The sequence below is a fragment of the Ixodes scapularis genome, unplaced genomic scaffold, assembly GCF_016920785.2.
Source record: "Ixodes scapularis isolate PalLabHiFi unplaced genomic scaffold, ASM1692078v2 PGA_scaffold2__306_contigs__length_199485367, whole genome shotgun sequence".
NCBI lineage: Eukaryota > Metazoa > Arthropoda > Arachnida > Ixodida > Ixodidae > Ixodes > Ixodes scapularis.
In genome coordinates this window covers 50,665,029-50,685,032 of record NW_024609857.1, presented here as the reverse complement: position 1 = coordinate 50,685,032, position 20,004 = coordinate 50,665,029, and the positions used below count along the sequence as shown (strand labels likewise).

Below are 20,004 nucleotides of genomic sequence, written 5' to 3'. Positions count from 1 at the left end.
CTCTTGCCAGTACTGCCGAACGGAGCACGGGACGGACGGTTTTTTAGGCCAGCCTTTACGAGACAGCTGAGCCAGCGTTTTACACACTTCGTCTGTAGTTTGACTTGTTTTTACACGTGACAACAAATTGTCACCTGTTTCAAGACCCATTAAACATCCTTGAGAGAACTTTAACACCTCTTGAATTGTAAGACGTTCCCTTTCCATTGGCATTTGATTGAGAGGTGCCCGCGACAAAACATCGGCGGTTGCAATGCACTTGCCCGGTACAAACACAACCTTAAACCTATAGCGCATTAGCCTCATTCTAAACCTCTGAACTCGAGGCGGCAACACATCTATCGGACTTTGTCCCAGCAACGTAACTAGAGGCTTATGGTCGGTCTCGAACGTCGTGTCTAAGCCCCTCAGGTACTCGTCAAACCTTTCGGCAGCCCATGTCAGTGCCAACGCCTCTTTCTCAATCTGCGCATAGCGAATCTCAGCTTTGGTCAAAGACCGCGAAGCAAAAGCGATAGGCCGTCGTACCCCTTGCTGCTCTTGTAAGAGAACGGCTCCAAGCCCAAATGACGACGCGTCTGCCGAAAGGATTGTCGGATGGGTTGGGTCATACTTAGCCATATACTCGGAAGAACAAATCATGCTTTTTAGATCGTTCCAAGCACTTTCCTGAGCGGGGCCCCAAACCCATTCCGTGGTTTGTTTTAGCAGTTCTCGCAACGGTGCAGTTTTCTGAGCGAGATTAGGCAGAAAACGGCCCAAGTGATTGGCCATACCTAGAATGCTTCGTACTTCCGACACGTTTGTCGGCGATTTCATATCTTTGACCGCTTGCAGCTTTTTGGGGTCAGGCCTTATGCCATCTGCGCTCAGAAGATGACCTAGAAAGCTAACTTCTTTTACACCGAACACACACTTTGCCCCGTTTAGTGTCATGTTTGACTCTGCGAGTCTGTCCATGACTTTTTTCACGCGCTCATCGTGTTGTGCTTTGTCCGAACCAAACACCAGGATATCATCCATCATGTTAACTACGCCAGGGAGGCCATCTAGAATCTCCGACATTCTTTTTTGGAAGTATTCAGGCGCTGACGTAATGCCGAAGGGCAGTCTAGTGAAACAAAACCTTCCAAAGAGCGTTATGAACGTCGTTAGTTCCTGGGATGACCTTGCTAGTTTTACCTGGTGAAATCCCGAATTAGCATCTAACTTCGAGAAATACGTCGCGTCCGCGAGCAGTCCCAATGCCTGGTCTACCGTTGGGAGCACGTATCGCTCTCTCTGGACATTTTTGTTTAATTGTGTGAGGTCAACACACACGCGTACGTCTCCGGACGGTTTTAAGACCAGAACGATCCCGGCGCACCAGTCTGTAGGACCATCGACCTTCCGGATGACTCCCATCCCTTCCATTTTTTCAATTTCTTGCTTTACCGCCTCACGCATAGGAATCGGGACTCGTCGGGGCGCGTGTATAGCGTACGGGACCGCATCCAAATTCAATCGGATGTTGTATTCTCCCGGAATGGTTCCAAGACCATTGAACACCTGCGGGTACAGAACATCATAATTTTGTTTATCCAGAGACACACCATCGATGAAATTTACAACTCCCAAAGCCTCTATGGCTGGTAACCCTAGAAGTACCTGGCGAAGCGGACTCACAACATAGACAGTTTGCATCGACACTTTGTCCTTCCAGATTAACTTAGCTTTGAACTTTCCAAGTACCGTAAGGCGATTTTCTCCCGCACCAGTCAGTACTTCGCTTGCTGTTTCCAGCCTAAACGGAATGCCTGGAAACGTAGACGGTACAAGATTGGCTTCTGCTCCTGAATCAACTTTAGCAAACACTGGTACAGAGTTCAAGGTTATCTGGACATACCACGCTTTCGCGTCCGGAACATTTATCGCCCCCAGAAAAAGTTCGCCAGTCTCTTGTTGTACGGATGACACTTGTACCTTTCTTGGAGACGACGCCGACTCCTTCCTGCAGGCCCGGCTGAAATGTCCCTTGGTGTGGCAATTGAAGCACTTCTGTGCCCTTGCAGGACACACCGACCTTGGATGCTGGTCGCCTCCACAGAAAGAACACTGCTTGTCCCGATGTGATGTTTCCGACCCGTAGACTTTTCTTCGAGGTGCATCCCGGCGTCGGCTCACGGCGTCTGCGTTCAGGTCCTCTTTCGTCGAAGAACAGGCCTGTTGACCGGGCTCTCCTGAACGAAGTTCTCGCTGCTGCTGGTGCACCACTTCCTTGAGGCGTGCCTTGGCTAACGCCGATGACAAGGTCAGCTTGGCGTCCATTTGCAGGTTTTCGGAAAGCTTGTCGTCATGGAGCCCCACGACAAACCGGTCCCGGATCAAGCGTTGTTTCATCTCACCGAATTCGCAGCGGTCTGCGAGGACGTGCAGTGCCGTAACGTACTGGTCCACGGACTCTCCTGGCTTCTGTACCCTTCGGTGAAAACATGCACTTTCATACACGACGTTTCGTTCCTTGACGAAGTGCTCGTCGAACTTTCGCTTGACGAGGTCGAAGTCCTTTGCCTCCTCTGTCGAAAGGTCGAACGTGGCAAAAATTTCCCTTGCTTGCCGGCCCATTGTGTACAATAGCGTGCGGACTTGTGCCTCACCGGGTCTTTTGTTGATGCCTGTGGCGAAGCGGTAATCGTCGAAATGTTCTATCCAGGCCGGCCACTCTGTTGTGTTGTCGAAGTCCAGCTGTGGTGGCTGTTGAAGTCCAAACGTTCCCGTAGGTGCCGGTGGCGTTTCGTTCGCCATAGTCTTTTACGCTTGCTTTCGCGAACCTAGACTGATGATACGCCCACTTCTGACACCATGTCGCGCCGCCGTACTATCGGCGTGCGATTGCGAGCAACGAAGAATGAACCATTCGCACCGGACGTCTGGGAAAAGGAAGCCCCCGTGTTTTATTTCGTCAGCCCTTTTATAGACAATCCTGCGGACGTCACCGATAACCAGAGCACACCACGTGTAGCTTTGTCACACTGTTACACTGTTATCACACTGATACCACACACATGACGATATACGCCGATGATGTGGCAATTTGGTGTGTCGGTCCACCCAGACTGTCAAGGATCATCGGCAAAAGGCTTCAGAAAGTTCTTGACAGCACGACTTCTACTCTAGAAGAACTAGGACTTACTTTATCTACAAGCAAAACAGCCTTCCTTTGTTACCGCCCTGGTCGACATCCAAACCGCAAAGTTGCAAATACGCCAACCATCAAAGGAATACCGATCCAAAGAGTCTCAACGTACCGATACTTGGGGATGGAAATAGATGACCACGTTACATGAAGACCCGAGATAAAACGACTTGTAACGCAGTGCACTAAATTATTAACTGTGCTCCGTCACTTCCATCGCCAGAAATCTGGACTGCCTCCTCAGGGACTTCTGATTCTCTATCGTGGTCTTATCCTCTCAAGAATGTTATACAGCCTACCTCTCATCACAATCAGGGCTCATCAAATTACCACACTGGAATGTTTTCACCGTATTGCCCTCCGTCAGTGCCTTGGACTGCCACGCTTCGCGGGCAATACGGCGACACTCGTAGAGGCCAAGGATCAAACAGTAGCTATGCACATCAGAATAAGAGCAATGAATCATATCACTCGCATGTATGGAGCACGATCTGCGACATCACTGCTGTCCAACATTGAAGAGCGTTTTGATTCGCAGATAGGTCGATCTGTACAAGAATTTAACTTACAAATTGGACCTCCTAATTGCCATCACTTTCCTCCGGCACCTTTCATAACCCAACCGCCGTACATTGTAGAAGAAACTCTTCCTTATTTCCCGAAGAAGAATTCTATCTCGGCCACTGTCGGAAGGTCGCTTGCAGCTGACCAACTGACAAGCACGTGCAATGGTTGGCTCCAAGTTTTTACTGACGGGTCAACGAATCCCACAACTGCAACATCTACAGCGGCATTCGTCATTCCCGATGCCGGAATCGAAGCATCACACCGCCTCAACTTCGCAACCACGTCAACGACAGTGGAGCTGGCTGCACTAGCAGCGGCATTAGATGCGCTTCACAACCTCAATCCTTGCAAGACTGTTATTCTCTCCGACTCTCGAAGTGCGTTATCCAATTTGGAAGCTTCAGACCAAGCTCATTTTCTGGCCCAATGTGTGGCCGACAAGGCCCGAAAACTTTGCATGCGAGGGTGGCAGTTGGCTTTTCAATGGATTCCGTCACATATGGGTATCCCCGGCAACGAACGCGCCGATGCCCTTGCTTCAAAGGCACACAAGGAAGAAGAACCCAGTCTTTTCATCCCACGTTATTGCGAAGCGCGCAGACTGTGCAAATTAATTACCACAATGCGTCACCCCCATACAGAAGTTGCAAGCGGAAATCCTCCTCCATCGCTCCCTGAGTCAAAACTAACCAGATCAGATTCCACGCTGCTCCATCGCCTTCGTGCAAACTGCGCCTACACATCAACGACACTTCACAAGATCTCCAGGTCTAGTACACCCAACTGTGCCAAATGCAATGTCCCAGAGGACCTTGACCACGTCCTCCTAAATTGTTCTCACTACGATCAAGCTCGACGGTCCTTTTTTACCACCATCCTAAGTGCCAGCACAACTGTGACTCAAAAGAACGATATCCTTTTTCCTACCGGAGGTCGACGAAGAAGAGAACTTGTTTATAAATCTCTTCTTGAGTACCTCAAAGCCACTGGACTTGCAACGCGCCTCTAGCCCACCGGCCCGCCACCTAGACCAGCCACGCCTTCTCGTCTCAACTGCCATCGACTAATCTGTGATCTCCATACCAGAAGACAGTTCTGCAGTGTCCCCCCTCCCTCAAGAAAATAGCCTCCTGATTCGACCCTACCCATCCAGAGATTGGTGACCAAATCACTCCCCAACCCCTCTTCTCTTCTTTTCTCACCCTCTTTCCCCGCCTGTGCGAGTCTTGCCCCTGCCCAAGGAGGCTAACATTACGTGCAGGCATCCCCTCTTCCCGTGTGTAACAACACTCAACAACAACAACAACAACAAAATGATTAGTTCTATAACAATGGCCTCCGGCAGGTTATCCACCGCTGGCAAAAAATGCGGGACTAAAACCGGGATCACACTACTCATTCATCATACAAAAAACATACTGCAAACACGAGTCACCGCAATAGTTGTGGTTCGAATGCCGCGTGCCAGGCTTTCTCCTTGAACTCACTCCCATGCGGCATTCGAAGCAGGGACCTCGCAGTGACTCGTGTTCGAACCTGTATCCAGACTGTCTTTTATGGGATGTATTAGCGGCATGGAACGTGGCTTAATTGGGTTAGGCTCTGGAGGGAAAACAGGGGGGAGGGGGGTACTGAATGCTGCAAACAATATCAGAAAGGTCTGCAATGTTTGGCCCTATTTAGGTACAATTGGGGACTTGTACGTTCTCAAACTCTTATAAATGGTATTACCTGTTAGCGTTAGGGCCATCCACAAGCGGGTACTTCAGATTGCCGCAGCTCATCCCCATCAAGGCTACTACGCCTCCGATGGCGATGACAGTTGCCACGACGTTGTGCCACGCTATAATTCTGGTCCTCGGTTGAAAGTAATGCACTAACAGGGCGCCCAGGAACGTTCCCACCATGTTGGACACTATGATCGTCGGCCCTGCAGAGAAAATGGAGTGAGAAAGGAAGCACTCCGCAGGAGCCTTGGAACTAGTCTGCTATTTGTGCATATACTGGGCTTTTATTATCTGTCCCTGAATTTCGTAACGTGATGTGAAAACCAGGGTGTCGAACCGAAACCGAACCGAAAACCGGATCAAAACCGTTATTTTTGACCGAACCGGTACAAAACCGAAACCGAAATATATATATATATATATAGAGAGAGAGAGAGAAAGGGAGAGAGAGAGAGATTACTTTATTCCTTAAAGCCTTTCGTCCAAGGCATAGACATTCAGTCCTGTTCCCCGGGGACTTCGCTTATGTAAGTTCCGTCAGTGCGGTCCATACGGCGTACTCTTTACAACTCCGGGGGTCGGTCCACTCATCCCAATTGGATGGTCTAAAGGGTGGGGGTAAGTGGGTGAAGTATTTTTGTCTTGTGTCCTTTGCTGCCGGGTATTTCCAGGAGGCGTGCTTCTTGTTTGGATATTTACCGCAGTTTGTGCATTTGAGTGTCGCGAGTAAACCGTTTATGTAATGTTTGTAGTGTCCTGTGTGTGAGGACCGTTCCTCTCTGTGCCCTCCTGATGGCGATTGATTTTCTTTGTCTAGTGAGGACTTTGAAGAGGCTTGGTAACAAGTATAGAGCACTCGGCTGTTCCGGCATAGTTTGATCTGAAGCAGGCCCAGTCGGCGGAAGCATTTACAGCTACCGGTTGAAGCGCGTAACAAACGATGCGCTGCTTCGACCAATCGCCAGGATCACGACAGCCGATGGCATTACCTGGCGGCGCTTTTGGCGTATTTTATTGCCACTTCCGAGATGCTCCGATGTGTGGACAGAGTGGGGCACTAAACACACCAGTCGGTTCGCGCACCTTAGACAGCTGTGAAGCGCTTTATGTCGACTGACTCGCAGCTATATTACGATCGATGCATGGAATGGTGAACTAAGAGAACGCAACTCGCCTGCCATTTACGACGGCGACCTCCTGAGGTTATGTGTTGAAATATAAATATCTTCTGTGTGCTCAAGGCAAATATGTCGTAGATTCCTAAACGTGACACGTTTTGCGTGTCTCTTAGACAGATTTTATTCATTCGGAGAGGTGGTACGACACCGATACAGTGTTACAGATCAATGCTAAAGCTTTGCTAACAAAAGATGGTAATTGAAGCTGCTTAGGTTTTTATATATATAATTAAGTTAGGTTCTAGACTAGCACGGGAACTTAGAGCGAGAATGACTGCGAACACTAGCAGGCGACCGGCTTCCCGTTAAGCCGAAGTCACACTGCTAATACATCATACAAAAGACAGTCTGTAAACACGAGTCAACGTAATATCCGTGGTTCGAAAGCCGTGTGCCAAGTTTTCTTTTTGAACTCATTGGCATGTGGCATTCGAAGCACGGGTCTCGCGGCGACTCGCGTTCGAATCTGTATGCAGACTCTTTCTTTTATTCTGTCTAAGCAGTGTGTCCCGGCTTTCGTATGCGGTCGCTTGTAAACAGGTCGCCGACACTGAAGGGGGGAAAGCTTTATGATTTCTTTCTCTCCGTGTGCCTTTCTGCGTGCGCGTTTGTGCTTGCGCGTTTGTGCTTGCGCGTGCATGCGCAAGCGTACGTCAGCATCTGTGTGCCTGCGTGCGTGTGCCTGCGTGCGTTTATTTGCGTATCAAGGCTCGGGGGACCCGTGCTTTGTATTCGACTAAAAGGAAAACCACCCTTAACTACATACCCGTAAATAGGCTGGCATTTGAAGCCGTCTGTTGGAACTGGTGCTGCGTGTACTTTGGGAAGGCGATGTAGTAGCCGGTGAGGGCGATGTACACGGCGATGTTTCCAAGAGTTCGGAAGACGTAAATCGGATTCCTGGCGAGTCTCTTGAGAACTTGAACGGCCTCTGCATTCGCGCGCAAAACCAAAAATTGACGTCGCGAGAAGTGCTTTAATTGTTCATAAATGTATACGCGACCTGACATTTTCAACTTCTAAATGAAAACATAGTGCTTTGTCTTATTTATTTCTTAATGTGTGCAGGAAAACGCGTATAAGACTCAATTGGACATGTGCGAATAGCGCAATTGAGCTGGAATTGAATAGTGCCAACTGGTGGCGAAACTTTCGGATGTCTACTCTCACCGCCGAATTCAGAAACCTCACTCCAACTACACTCAAACTGAAGGGCCCCTCCACTTCCTCGATGAAGGCGCGAGGGCCGGCGCTGGCCAATCGCGAGGACGGATCCGCAGTCGCAATTGGCCAGCGCCGGCCCTCGCGCCTTCCTCGAGGAAGTGGAGGGGCCCTTCAGTTTGAGTGTAGTTGGAGTGAGGTTTCTGAATTCGGCGGTCACAGTCTCAAACTGAGCTAGTTGGTGCATATTAGGTATATGCGTCAGTCAGTACATAAAAACGAACATACAAAAGATAGAAAGGGACAAACATATCGCTGACTAACTAGGTTATAATTCCTCTTCTCTATGAAGAAGTACTTAGGGATAAAGATGAAGATAGGAGGGAGTGCTTGGGGTTAAAGACGAAGAAGACGAATTGTAACCTAGTTGTTTGTCAGCGGTGTGTTTGTCTCTTTCTATTCTTTTTGTCTTCGTGTTTATGTTGCAGCTGACACTTATGTCTAGTGTCGAATGCCGAACTGAATGCCCAAACCTCTATTTAAATGTATAGAAACAGACTGAGCTCAAGTCGGGCGACGTCTTGTGCCAGCTAGCCGCGGCACCTCTCCAAACTTGTACGGTACTTCCTATAACTAATTAAATTACTTGTAATCGATTATGTGTTTGAGAAATTTTGTAATCATTTCATTACCTTTAATTAGCAAATAATGGCAAAAGTAATTTTAATACTTTCGAATGTAATAAAATTGCATGTCACCGTTACTCCCCCCCCCCTCCCCCCCCCCCCCCCCCCTCCCGCCCCGCTCTTTTTTATTCGCTCATGTGCTTTCTGCAAGTTTCCTTCCAAGGAAGCCTCGAACCAAGTCTCGAGCAGTAGGATGGTTTATTAAACTTTGTGAATTGAGAAGACAAGTAGTTCATAATTCGGAAAGGGGAGCACGAAAGACCCCGTTTCAAGCCGGCAGAAAACTCGGTCGTTTTGAAAATCTCAATTATTCGAAGAAGTGGCGCTTGCTTTTTCAAGTGACAGCAAAGTGCGTTTCGTCTCGAATAATAAAGTGATCTAATTGAATACGTTTTAAGCGAGACTAATTGTATTTGCTATACGATTACTCTTTCCGAGTAACGTATACCAAGCTGCGCGTCACCCAACGCCGCGGAGCTGGACGGCTTAGCGGGCGAGGCGGCTTCAATTATCGCTGTCATTTTCATTGCAATTAATCCCCATGTACTGAACAGTGACAACCGGGAAAGAGCTATAGTTCAGATATGATTTCAAAATAGCAGTGTGCGTCGCTTGAGAGCTTGCGTCAAAAACTTCGAACGAGTTCGATTGAAACCAGTTGGTTCGAAGAATACTAAAAACAAAACAAAAACTTTTCGTCGAAATTTTGAAATCAGGTAACGCTTCCCGGAGGCTTACTTTCGTAACAGAGCGCTTGTCACTGGCATATTTCTCAATAAAATGACAATCGCACGCATTGCAATAATTTATAAAGGTGGAAACAATAATTACCTAAGCAACTACGTAGGCCAATCTCTGTACTGCCGCTTTTTTTTTTTTTTCGAAAATTCCGGAGTGTGTGATTTATAAAATATTCTGCAACTCTCTAGAACCTCGAAAAGTAATTGGTAAACAACATTATGGATTTCAGACAGGTAAATCCATTGAAACCGCATTATTAGGCCATAAAAAACGCATGCTCTATAATATTGAACAAAAACTCTTTACTGTAGGGCTTTTTTTTCAGTTCCGTAAAGCGTTCGACTCAATTAAGCACATACTTTAGATTGGAAAAAAAGGCATATATGGCATTCGTTGAGTAGTTGTAATCTTATAGAATTGTAGGTGTAATCTTTGAGGATTAAAACAGTACACGCAGCAACATAAAATTCAATCAGACATATAGGTGTAATAAATTTTGCGCCCCACAGGAGTCTATTCTCTGTCTCCTGCCTTTCATCCTATACATAAATGAGAGTGTTAACATACCCTTAATTACTGATGTATTTCTGTACGCTGATGATACTAACGTTGTTTGTTTTTTTTTTTTTTTTTCAGGTACAGGTCTTTTTTTTTTTAACGGAATTTAAATGTACGTATCAGGTAGCTTCAAATATGGCTTAACGTAGACAAAATTGACTTTAATGTATAGAAAATAATGTTTATAATTTTTCATAAAAACAATTAAGCCTTTGCATTATGGCATTACGTTGCATAGTATGCAAATTATTTGAGCACATTAATTCTAAAGCATTATACAAGTATTTTGAATCCTCCAACATTTTTCATTCTAACCCCCCCCCCCCCCCCCCCCCAACATTGGTTTCGCCAGAAACTATCGACGGTCACGCAACTCGTGGAAACATTTGACGATTTTGCAGCTTCTTCTAATGAAAGAGGACAGATTGATGCGATATGCCTTGACCTTTCTAAGGCTTTTGATAGAGTAACAGACACTGAACTACTTCATAAACTTTCTTTGCATGGTGTAAATCATAACGTGATATTCTGGATCGGGGCGTATTTATCTAATCGGGTGCAGTATGTAGAGGTTAACGGTGACCGTTCAATTGTATCTGAAGTGCCCTCGGGCGTCCCCCAGGGGTCAGTACTCGGGCCAGTATTATTTTTAATTTACATTAATGATATCGCGGCGGAAATAAATCAAGGGGTTACTGTGCGGCTATTTGCGGATGATTGTCTGGTATATTTAAAAATCGAGGAGGAAGACGACCAGCGCAGATTAAGTGCATCTGTTGGGTCTATTCAGGACTGGTGCTGGAAATGGAAGATGAAAATTAATACAAAAAAAAAACTGTGTTTGCACGAATAAGTAACAAAACTAAGAATGTTCTTTTCTTTACTTACGAGCTTGATAGGAGTCCTTTGGTTGAAGTTGGTAGTTTTAAATACTTGGGTGTGACACTTTCTAAAGACTTAATTTGGAGTAAGCACATAAATGAAATATGTCACAAAGCAATGAAAAAACTTTGGTTTTTAAGACGGAATCTGACCAGTGCTCGGCCTAAAGTGAAGTTAATGGCATACACAACGTATATTAGGCCTACCTTGAAGTAGGCTGCATCGGTATCGGACCCCTATAGAAAAAAATCCAATTGGTGAACTTGAAAAAGTTCAGAGGAAGGCGGCGCGATTTATTCTATCCAAATACAAGCGACTTGATTCTGTCACAAATATGCTGAACAGCCTCAATCTCCCCTTACTTTCCGTCCGTCGAAAAATTGTTCGACTAAAGTTTTTATTTATGTTTTCTCATCACCTGTCTGACATTAACCCGGATTCTAGATTAACACATCGCGCATCGAGAGAACTCATATTCGTTAGCACTAATTCGTTTGAGGTGCCCAAATGTAATATTGACGCTTATAGGTTTTCTTTTTTCCCTAGAACAGTAAAAGACTGGAATGATCTCCCACAAAATATATTGTCATTGGACTGTTTAGATAATTTTGAGAGCGCCCTTTTGAATATGACTGATTTGGAATGATAAATAGTCGTTAAATATTTTGCTAAGTAGTAATTTCGAGTGCTGAGAATTCATTTTGTTCAGTGCTATATAATATATTGAATGTTTCTGCTATTTCAGCCCCTTTATTTTAAGTGAATGTCGCTGAATGTGTACTGTATGTAGTCCTGATGTTGTATGTTTCAGTGCTCTTCTATACCCACACCTGTTAAAGCCCCGTACTTGGGGTGGAACAGTATTCATAAATATATAAATAAATAGCTCTGAAATTACGCGAACAAGCGCCTGTGTGTGTTTTAGGGGTTTGCTTTAAAACTTATGTAAGTTGGACTGACCAAGTACAAATAAAAATAACCATATCTATAGGATTAAAATAACGACTAAAACATCTTCTACCACAGAGTGTAGAAAAACTATTATACTTCTCCTTAATTCACTCCCACTTTTTGTTAGTCATCTTATCTGGGACACGTGTAATAAGGCTGATTTAGATCGACTTCTTTCGCGTCCAGAAAGAGCCCTACAAACTATGTTTATTCGTAAAACTGTTGCTGACAATTTCCTTTGTAATGATCTTGTGCTACTACCATTTTCTTAGCTTTATAGTTTCTACTTAGCTACTCTAATTTATTACAAAGTTAAACACGACTTTACTTATTTTGCAAACAAATGCCTATCAAGGAACATAGTATACAACCTACCCACCATATTCTGGTGGGGTCCAGGCCCCGAACAATCTATGGTACCCAAACTATTGAAGATCAAATTATCGCGTTATGCAATATGCACCCTTCCTTATTTGAATGTTGTCAAGAACCAAAAAAACTTTAAAGTTCCATGTTTTGTCTACTCTTAGTTATGACTAATAAAATCAATTTCAATATTTCAGAAATAACTCGACAATGATCATCATCAAAATGATCGACAATGATCGACATGGTATAGCTTCTTTTCTCTCTCTAACGTTAGACAGCCTTGTCATGTTTTGATTTGTGTATTTTTGTTTATTAATTGAGCTGATGGCTCCCCTCTAATTGTGCTTGTGCTAGGTGGATATATATATGTAGTGTATAATTTTTATGTATTTTTATTTATTAGTATGTCTTGCTGCCTGACGCTTAAACCCGAGGTGATGGCCTCGTCAGGAGACGCATTGGCCTCCTTTAGCCGCACCTCGTGGACGTTTGTACTTTGTATTTATGTCCAAATAAACTTTAACTGAAACTGAAACAATGTAGACACGATTTAGACTCAGCAGAGGCCTGCTAGAACTCTGCTGGGGCCATTCAGAAGGCGAATAAACCCAGACTTCGTCCAACAGTATTAATATTTGATACGTCGAATTATTCGAAATACCAGGAATCCGGAAGTCAAGTCGAATTATTCGGTCAATCACTGCTCGATTTGAAGTCAACACTTGAATATTTTCAGAACCCTACAATCAGTGATACAAGCATCAGATTGAGTGCTAACTTGAGTGCACAGGGACATCGTAATTGCCTGGAGCTGAGCTGGTTGGTTATTTTTCCTTCGTTCAACTGGCAAATCTCACAAGCAGGGACATCATTAGGGTTATAGGCTTCATTTTCAGCAATTGCCGTTAATATTTATTTACATGCTCTTCTTTTTCCCCCGATAATTTCATGCTACATTGTTTTTCCGGCGGCACTATATGCATATATGATCAAAAACAATTGGCCTTTTTTTTAATTCAACCAAACTTTTTTGGGGGGTCAGGTCTAAAAGATATCTGCACTTGCTAAAATTCTATGATGAGTAAAACGGCCAATTAAACAATGAAAACATACTGTTTATATGGCAAATTCGAAGTGAAACGTGGTGAAATACGTCAGAAACTCAATTTCATTTTATCACAACGCAGACCATTGATTCCACACTGTTGACTCCAGTGCCAGAATGAACTAAACTAAATGCTCCTTAGACACTCCGATCCGGAATAAATTTAAACTTAACTTGATCATTCCTATGATCCTGGAGGGCACATGCGTTTGCCGTGCGTGCAACCCATCTGAAACCGCCCAAAGGCTCCCTTAACCAAGCACAGTGGATCATAACGCACACATAGCGCACCCACGACAAATTGTACCCTTCTCAGGTTTATCAGAATAATCAAGAAAATTTTAATCAAGTCAAGTATTAACGTTTGGTCAGCTTCGTCATTCGATCAGCGAAATCCCTCCGTAGTTTGCGGCGATCGGCTCTTTCAAGGGCCTCGTGTGGAAAGTAGGCGCACTGCATTCCTCGGAGCGTATAATCGTCGTTGTAATTGCGATATTAAACTTAAATATTCATGTTCATATTTATCATTGTCTAATGTTGATAATTCATACTATAAAACGTCAAAACGATTTCAAATTTTCCGCGTACCTGTTAGTTCGCTTTGTAGGGTGGGTTTGTATGCCGGCGCTTTCTCGCGACGAGTCTCGATGGCAGCCGAGCGAATCTTCTTGGGAAAGAAGAGCATGGGCAGGGCGCTGAGGAAGAGCCCGAATCCAATGACCAGGTACCCGATCCACCAGGCGCCGATCCAGCGTGGATCCTTTGCCGTGATACCGGGGCTGACTGATGACATTCAATCAGAACAATAAGTCATTCCATTCGCATTCGTTGCTCTATCCTAGGTAGAAAGCAACACTTATTAAAGGGAAGCTGAAGGGTATTTTTTTTTTATATAACATATTAGAAGGTGAGTCTTATCCTATTTTTGTCCTGTGATTTTGATTTTCAGAACCATTTGACGCGAACCTATATCAATAGACGCGAAAACAAGAGAAAAACCAATCGCTGGGTTGGACGTCATATCCAGAAGTTTCAGCTACTTCGCGCTTGCCGCGTGTGAGGGAACGCATGCAGCGTTTTTGACTGCTCGGGTAAAGCTTGGGGAATGCGCGGAAGTGTTGAGATTTCTGTCCAATACGTCACGATTATCTCCTTCCACAGAACGCGCCGGGAAAGAGGGGCTTTAACGCTATATTCGAAGTGATGTTGTGGCTAGTGGGCGCATCAACCTGAAAGATAATTTTGATATTCGTTTATATTCATTTATTTTTATATTCACAAATACAGAACAGCTTCAGTTCTCCTTCAAAAAAAGACGTACGCTTAAAGTATATTGTAGCTTAATTTCAAACAGTGAAGTGTGCTTTTTAATATAGTTTTGTTGTACCATGCGCTTTACCAGCGCGGTTTGGGCGTCAGTCTAGTCTGGCAGCTAAGGTATGCATACCGAAGGTGCGTATGTTTAATATGCTACTCGTAAACTACACATATCCTTGAATTATACCTCACGAAGTGTTTAATACAAGTAATAATGTATTACACTTTTAGTTAATTACTTCTGTACCATGGATGGTACCGCACATAACAAACAGTGCGATTACGTGTTGTTTCAAGGGACATTTTTGTATAATCTCACATATATTGGCCGACGAAATTCGCTGGAATGGTTTTTTTTTCGCTAATGATATCAAGATCCAGGAGCCCAGAAAAGACATACCAGGACAGGCATTCCCACAAAGTTCTATTGTTCCCAACCATTGACCTCCGCTAAGAAAAGAAGGTAAATAATTTTGTTCGATCAACTTTCCTTAATTTGTTTAATAATTTTCTAACCTTGAACTCGATTCAATACAAGTAGATAAAAACGAGCCCATTAACTCGGGACTTTGCAGAAACGGTAAGGAGTAACTTACATAGTATTTCATGAATAGCACGCAGTCCGTTTGTCTCGTAAGCCATTTGCTCTCTAAGACAAATGTCGCCATCCGTAACAACGTTGTATGAGCTAGCCTTGTTTACAATTTATGTGAAAGGTTATTGACATTATCCTTATCAATAATTTTAAGCACACGCAGAGGGCACAACACAGTACACGCGATCACGGGTTATCTTTATTTTCTTTTAACAAATAAAGGGTATACTAGAGGTACACGAACTTTTAGGAATTCGTTCATGTTGGAATCCAATATCCTCAGCAACATGTTACATTTCGCACTGCACTCTACGAGTAAAATATGCATAGTTGGCCCGGGATTTTGTGTTCCTTTCGACAACGTCACGCATGTGTCAGTAGCTTACCAAAGGGGTTCTCGTAGTGGCTGAGGCAAGCAGACGCCAGCATCAAACCGATGACAGGTCCTATAAAGCGACAGACGTAGATTCCACCTGCGAAAAGGTTTAATAACATTGATGTGAACGTCCGTTTTTTTTATCATTATTGTATTGTGCAGCTTTGTTTCGTATATATTTACTCATTTTCTTCTGCTTGTGCCCAGTCAATGGACCAACATAAAGTTACTGAAAGTTCAAAGTACCACATCATGTAGCTTCTGGTGGAAGTGGGGAAGCCAACTAATTACTCGCGCTTTCTGATTGGCTGATATCGGTTATTTTGACGAAAGCATAAATGCCTGACATCTGAGCCAGTTTTTTTAGAAATCGGTCTTTCTAATCATAGTTTCAAACGGCGAGTTCAGCTCACGCAAACACGAATAGAGGAGAAAGGCGAACACACACGGCGCTGTATGTGCTCGGCTTTCTTTTGTGGCCGTGTTGTGTGTGCGCTGCACTTAACGTTTTAAATCGTGTTTTACCAACAAGCCCATACTTCAGCCCTAGCAACTCTCTGAATTGTTGACTTATTCCCGGTCAATAGGTTATAAGCTCTTAGGTTTTTCCCATGCTTTTCATTTTAGGCAGATTCTGCTCAAGCCTGCGAGATGAGAATTCAGGCAGTTTAGGCGATGGCGAGCAAGTGTTGCCAGCTCCAGCGACCCACATTTGAACCAACAGCATAACCTCTCTATTGTTATTAATTGTTGTATGATTCAAAAGGCAGACAACTTTTAATCACGTATTGGGTTACGCCACCTAGCAATTGTTTCTAATTTCACCAGTTAACACCTACCTTGAACGTATTCATCTCGGCGTCGCGACGCATTTCAAAACAAAACTTGAAACTGTTGGCACTTTAGGAATATTCAATGGCTCTAAAACCGATTGGCTGCGGCAAGTACTAAGATGGAAACTATAAGAAGAAGCGGCTTATAGAGTCTATAATGCATGCTCATGCTGCTTTTATTTCGCTTTTTTGTTATATGTAAATGCCAAAGGGAAGCTCTAGCACCATTTACAACGCTTTCTAAGGTGTTCTAAATGTAACTTGTATTTTGTTTGTAACTTATCAGGGCTTAAATCTAGCTTTTTTTAGGCCGGAAGCATGCCGGTACGTTGGTTTGTGTAAGAGTAGTAACACTATTCCTATCCATTGCGACAGTGTCCCGACCACAAGCACACACGTGCTATTGCGGGCCTGGGTAATTTGTGCACTTATTTATTGTTTATTACATACGCGAAAAAAAACACATAAAAAACATGGCGCTTACCGAAGTACAGTGCCGAGTTCTTCTTCTTCACGTTGTCGTCCATGTACGTCGTGCCGATCACGTAGCAAGCGACGCCGCCCAAGCCGTTGAGGAAGTTTCCAACGAACATGAAGGTAACGGCGCCCGCGGTCGACCAGTCCGACTGCCGACGTGCCTCGCAGCTCTCCAGTCCGCCTGCGGCATCGAAGCAGAACTGCACCGCCTTCTTCTCCTCCACGGCACTCTTGGAGACCGCCGTCCCCAGAAGATGCGTTCCGGCCCCGAACACGCTGTACGGCATGAACGTCGACAGCGCCCCGATCAGGGACAGGAACATGCCGCCCGCGATCCAGTTGGGCTTGCTGGTACGGCGCAGGAACAGCATGAAGACCAGCGTGGCCAGGAGCGGACTGATGTCATCCGCAATGAGGATGACGCTGGACGTGCGGTTGGAGATGGAGAACCGCTTCTCGACGGTCGACATAGTGCCCACCATGTACGCCCTGTACGTGCCCTGGCAGATTCCCAAGAGTCCGAAGACGAGCCCGTAGTACCTGGCGGGCAAGTGCATTTTACTTGAAGGACGAAGTCAGCCGTAGCTCCTTACGTTTCTCATATGGTTGGTAAGTACGTTGTTCGTTACCAATGCTTTGTTTCAACGTAACAACTAAACGAATGACTACACCCTCGGAAAACGACGGAACGCTCAGTGTCAGATGCTCCTGGGCCTGTTGGTCATTGTGGACGCCGACGTTGGAAAAGCTTTCAGAGACCGATGCTCCTCTTCTTCCTTGGCGCAAATTAGCATAAAAGTTATTTCCCACGAAATTGGTCATTCTTTTTAGAGAAGTGGAGCAACACCTCAAAAGACTGACTCGTCGAACTATTGCTGAAGCTCGAAGGTTTGCCGAACAAGTCGAACCTTGGCGTCGATCAAAGTTCGTACCATCAGAAGATAAATCTGACTGGTTCAACAATAAGCGCGGCCCTTACGGGTCAACTGGGCGGTTTGCTGTGCTTGATTTTTATTAAATAAGTACATCGCGAGTCAAGAATGAGTCAGAAGCTTGTTCGAATGATCGGACGCCGGGAAGAAATTGTCTCCGCTATAAATTTGCAAACTGACCAAGGCAGTACGGCTGCTAATCTGTGGTCGTTAAGGTGCGTCGTGCGGTACGTACGGTACCTAAATGCTGGTCGTATGAATGAAGTATTATACCCCATTCACACGGCCAGCATAAGGGTACCTTTGAAATAGGTCTGTATAAGAATATTCACTTGGGCTAGTTGGTGATACATACACTCTAAGAAACACCTGCGCGACTACTTACCCGCAAAACACTCGAAGAGCCAATCTCTGCTATCTACGAAATCAGCTCAGCGAATGATAAAGCGGAACATCCATTTAGACCTCAACATTAAGTCTGCGCTGTGGCATTACGCAGTGCAAGCATGTCGCTTTGCACTGCGTAATGCCACAGCGCAGTCTTCATTTTTAGGTCTAAATGGGTGTCCCGCCTCATCATTCGCTGAGCTGATTTCGCAGATTGCAGGAATTGGCACTTTGAGTGTTTTGCGGGTAAGTAGACGCGTAAGAATTTTTTAATGTGTAGGGACGATTAAAAGTACCATAAATGGCGAAGAACTGTAAAAAAAGACGCCCGGCATTAAGAGCGGACTTGCAGCTGAAGTTTCATGTGAATTGATCAACAAAACACCCATTTCATGTACGCGCTTCGTCCTACAAATCTACATTTATTGTTACTAGCTTGGCCTATCAAAATAATCCAAATACGTCACTTCCTAATCATAGAGGGTAATCGACGGGCTGTTAACGGATTAATCGTGACCGCACTTTTTTTTAATACTCTTTTGAAATATTTATTGGCACTGTTAATTATCATTTTATAGGTATTTTTGACTCGGCGAATAAGCCCGTGCTCTCTGGTCGCGAGCACACGCCACGCGCGGAGGATCGTGAATTGGCTCGCCGCGGAGAATAAAGGCTCTTACCTAAATGTAATTTTATAATTATGTGAATGGCCTGTCAAGGTCGGTTCTCACATGCAGCGAAGCGCTGATGTAGCGCTGCTCACGTGTCGTCAGCTACTTATCGTATGCCATGAGCAACAGTTTTGACGGTGCGATACAAAGCTGGTGAACGCCCCCGTCAGCACGTGCTTAGCGCGAGGTCAGAGCTATGCTTGTAGTGCTCCGCTGCATGTGTGAACAGGGTTTCAGTCGGTCACCACTGACTGCCGCAACGAATTCGCTTATTCAGGACGGAGCCGGCCGACAGTGTTTTGGAACTACACTGGCGGTCGTTATCGATTTAATCTTGCGAAAAACAGAGCTTGTCTTCCTCGTGATTCAAACACTCTGCTTGAAAATAATTAACTTTTTTTGTAGCGTGAGCTACACTGGCCGAGGTTGAGCAGTTTCGCGTGGCTCCCAAAGAGCCGTGCTGCGCAAGCGCGAGGAGCAGTGACGTCACACGGTGCACAGCTGGCGCGCCGGAGCCGCCGCCGCCGCGCCCGCGTCGCCGGTCTGCGCATTTCAGAGGAGCGACGTCATAGCCGCGGTAGACGCACTGGCGCCGCCGCGTGCCCAGCTGTGCACCTCCGTTGCGCAGTAGCCAAGTCTGACGCTCCACCGGAGCCGCTAGATAGCGCCTCTCATTTTGTGCGCATAAGCTCACGCTACGTATATGCTGCAGCTAAGCCACCCCAATTTTTTTTTTCATTAGACGGAACAGATGGGTTGCAGCTCCAGATAATTACGTTAGAGATTACTTAAACTTTCAGCCGTGCTCGGAATCGTTGCTCGCCGTTTTCAAGCAGTCTCGCGTCTTGATCACCATGAAGTGTTAAAATAATGGATAGAAATCGTAAGTGAAATATGAACTCTTAGCTTCTTTTTTACTTTCTACCTTTCATCGATAATCAACAGTTTTGAGCGTCCGTAGTAAAGAAATAATCAGAATTCACAGATCGTTTTAAGGATAAATTAACATAAAAAATTTTCCGCCGATTATAGTAGGGTGATTTCATTTGAATTCGACCAAACTTGTCGGGGGGGGGGGGGGGGGGTCTTTAGATTTAATCGTAAAAAATATATATGATACCCGAATCCTTGTGATGAAAGAAACTGCCTTTGAAAAAAATTAGAATTGTATAGTTTGAGAGAAAAAAATTCTTAGGCGCTGCAGGGTAGAACACGTCAAATTCCCAATTTGATTTTATCTCGACTTTAGCCGCCATTTACAAAATATCGAATTCTTGCAGAATTATTATATTTATTACGCAATATTTACGCAGACT

General features: G+C 45.0%; 1 protein-coding gene across 1 annotated transcript in view; it reads right to left on the bottom strand.

Moving 5' to 3' along the window:
- The window catches only part of LOC8052872 (solute carrier organic anion transporter family member 74D), a 47,658-nt gene that overhangs the window by 21,403 nt on the left and 6,251 nt on the right, over nt 1-20,004 (bottom strand). Inside the window, exons 2-6 of the mRNA XM_029989168.4 lie at nt 16,706-17,238; nt 15,399-15,485; nt 13,689-13,883; nt 7,414-7,578; nt 5,474-5,672 (exon numbers count right to left, since the gene is read on the bottom strand). Of these exons, the coding sequence (XP_029845028.2) occupies nt 5,474-5,672; nt 7,414-7,578; nt 13,689-13,883; nt 15,399-15,485; nt 16,706-17,238 (1,179 nt within the window). The remainder of the gene's footprint in view (nt 1-5,473; nt 5,673-7,413; nt 7,579-13,688; nt 13,884-15,398; nt 15,486-16,705; nt 17,239-20,004) is intronic.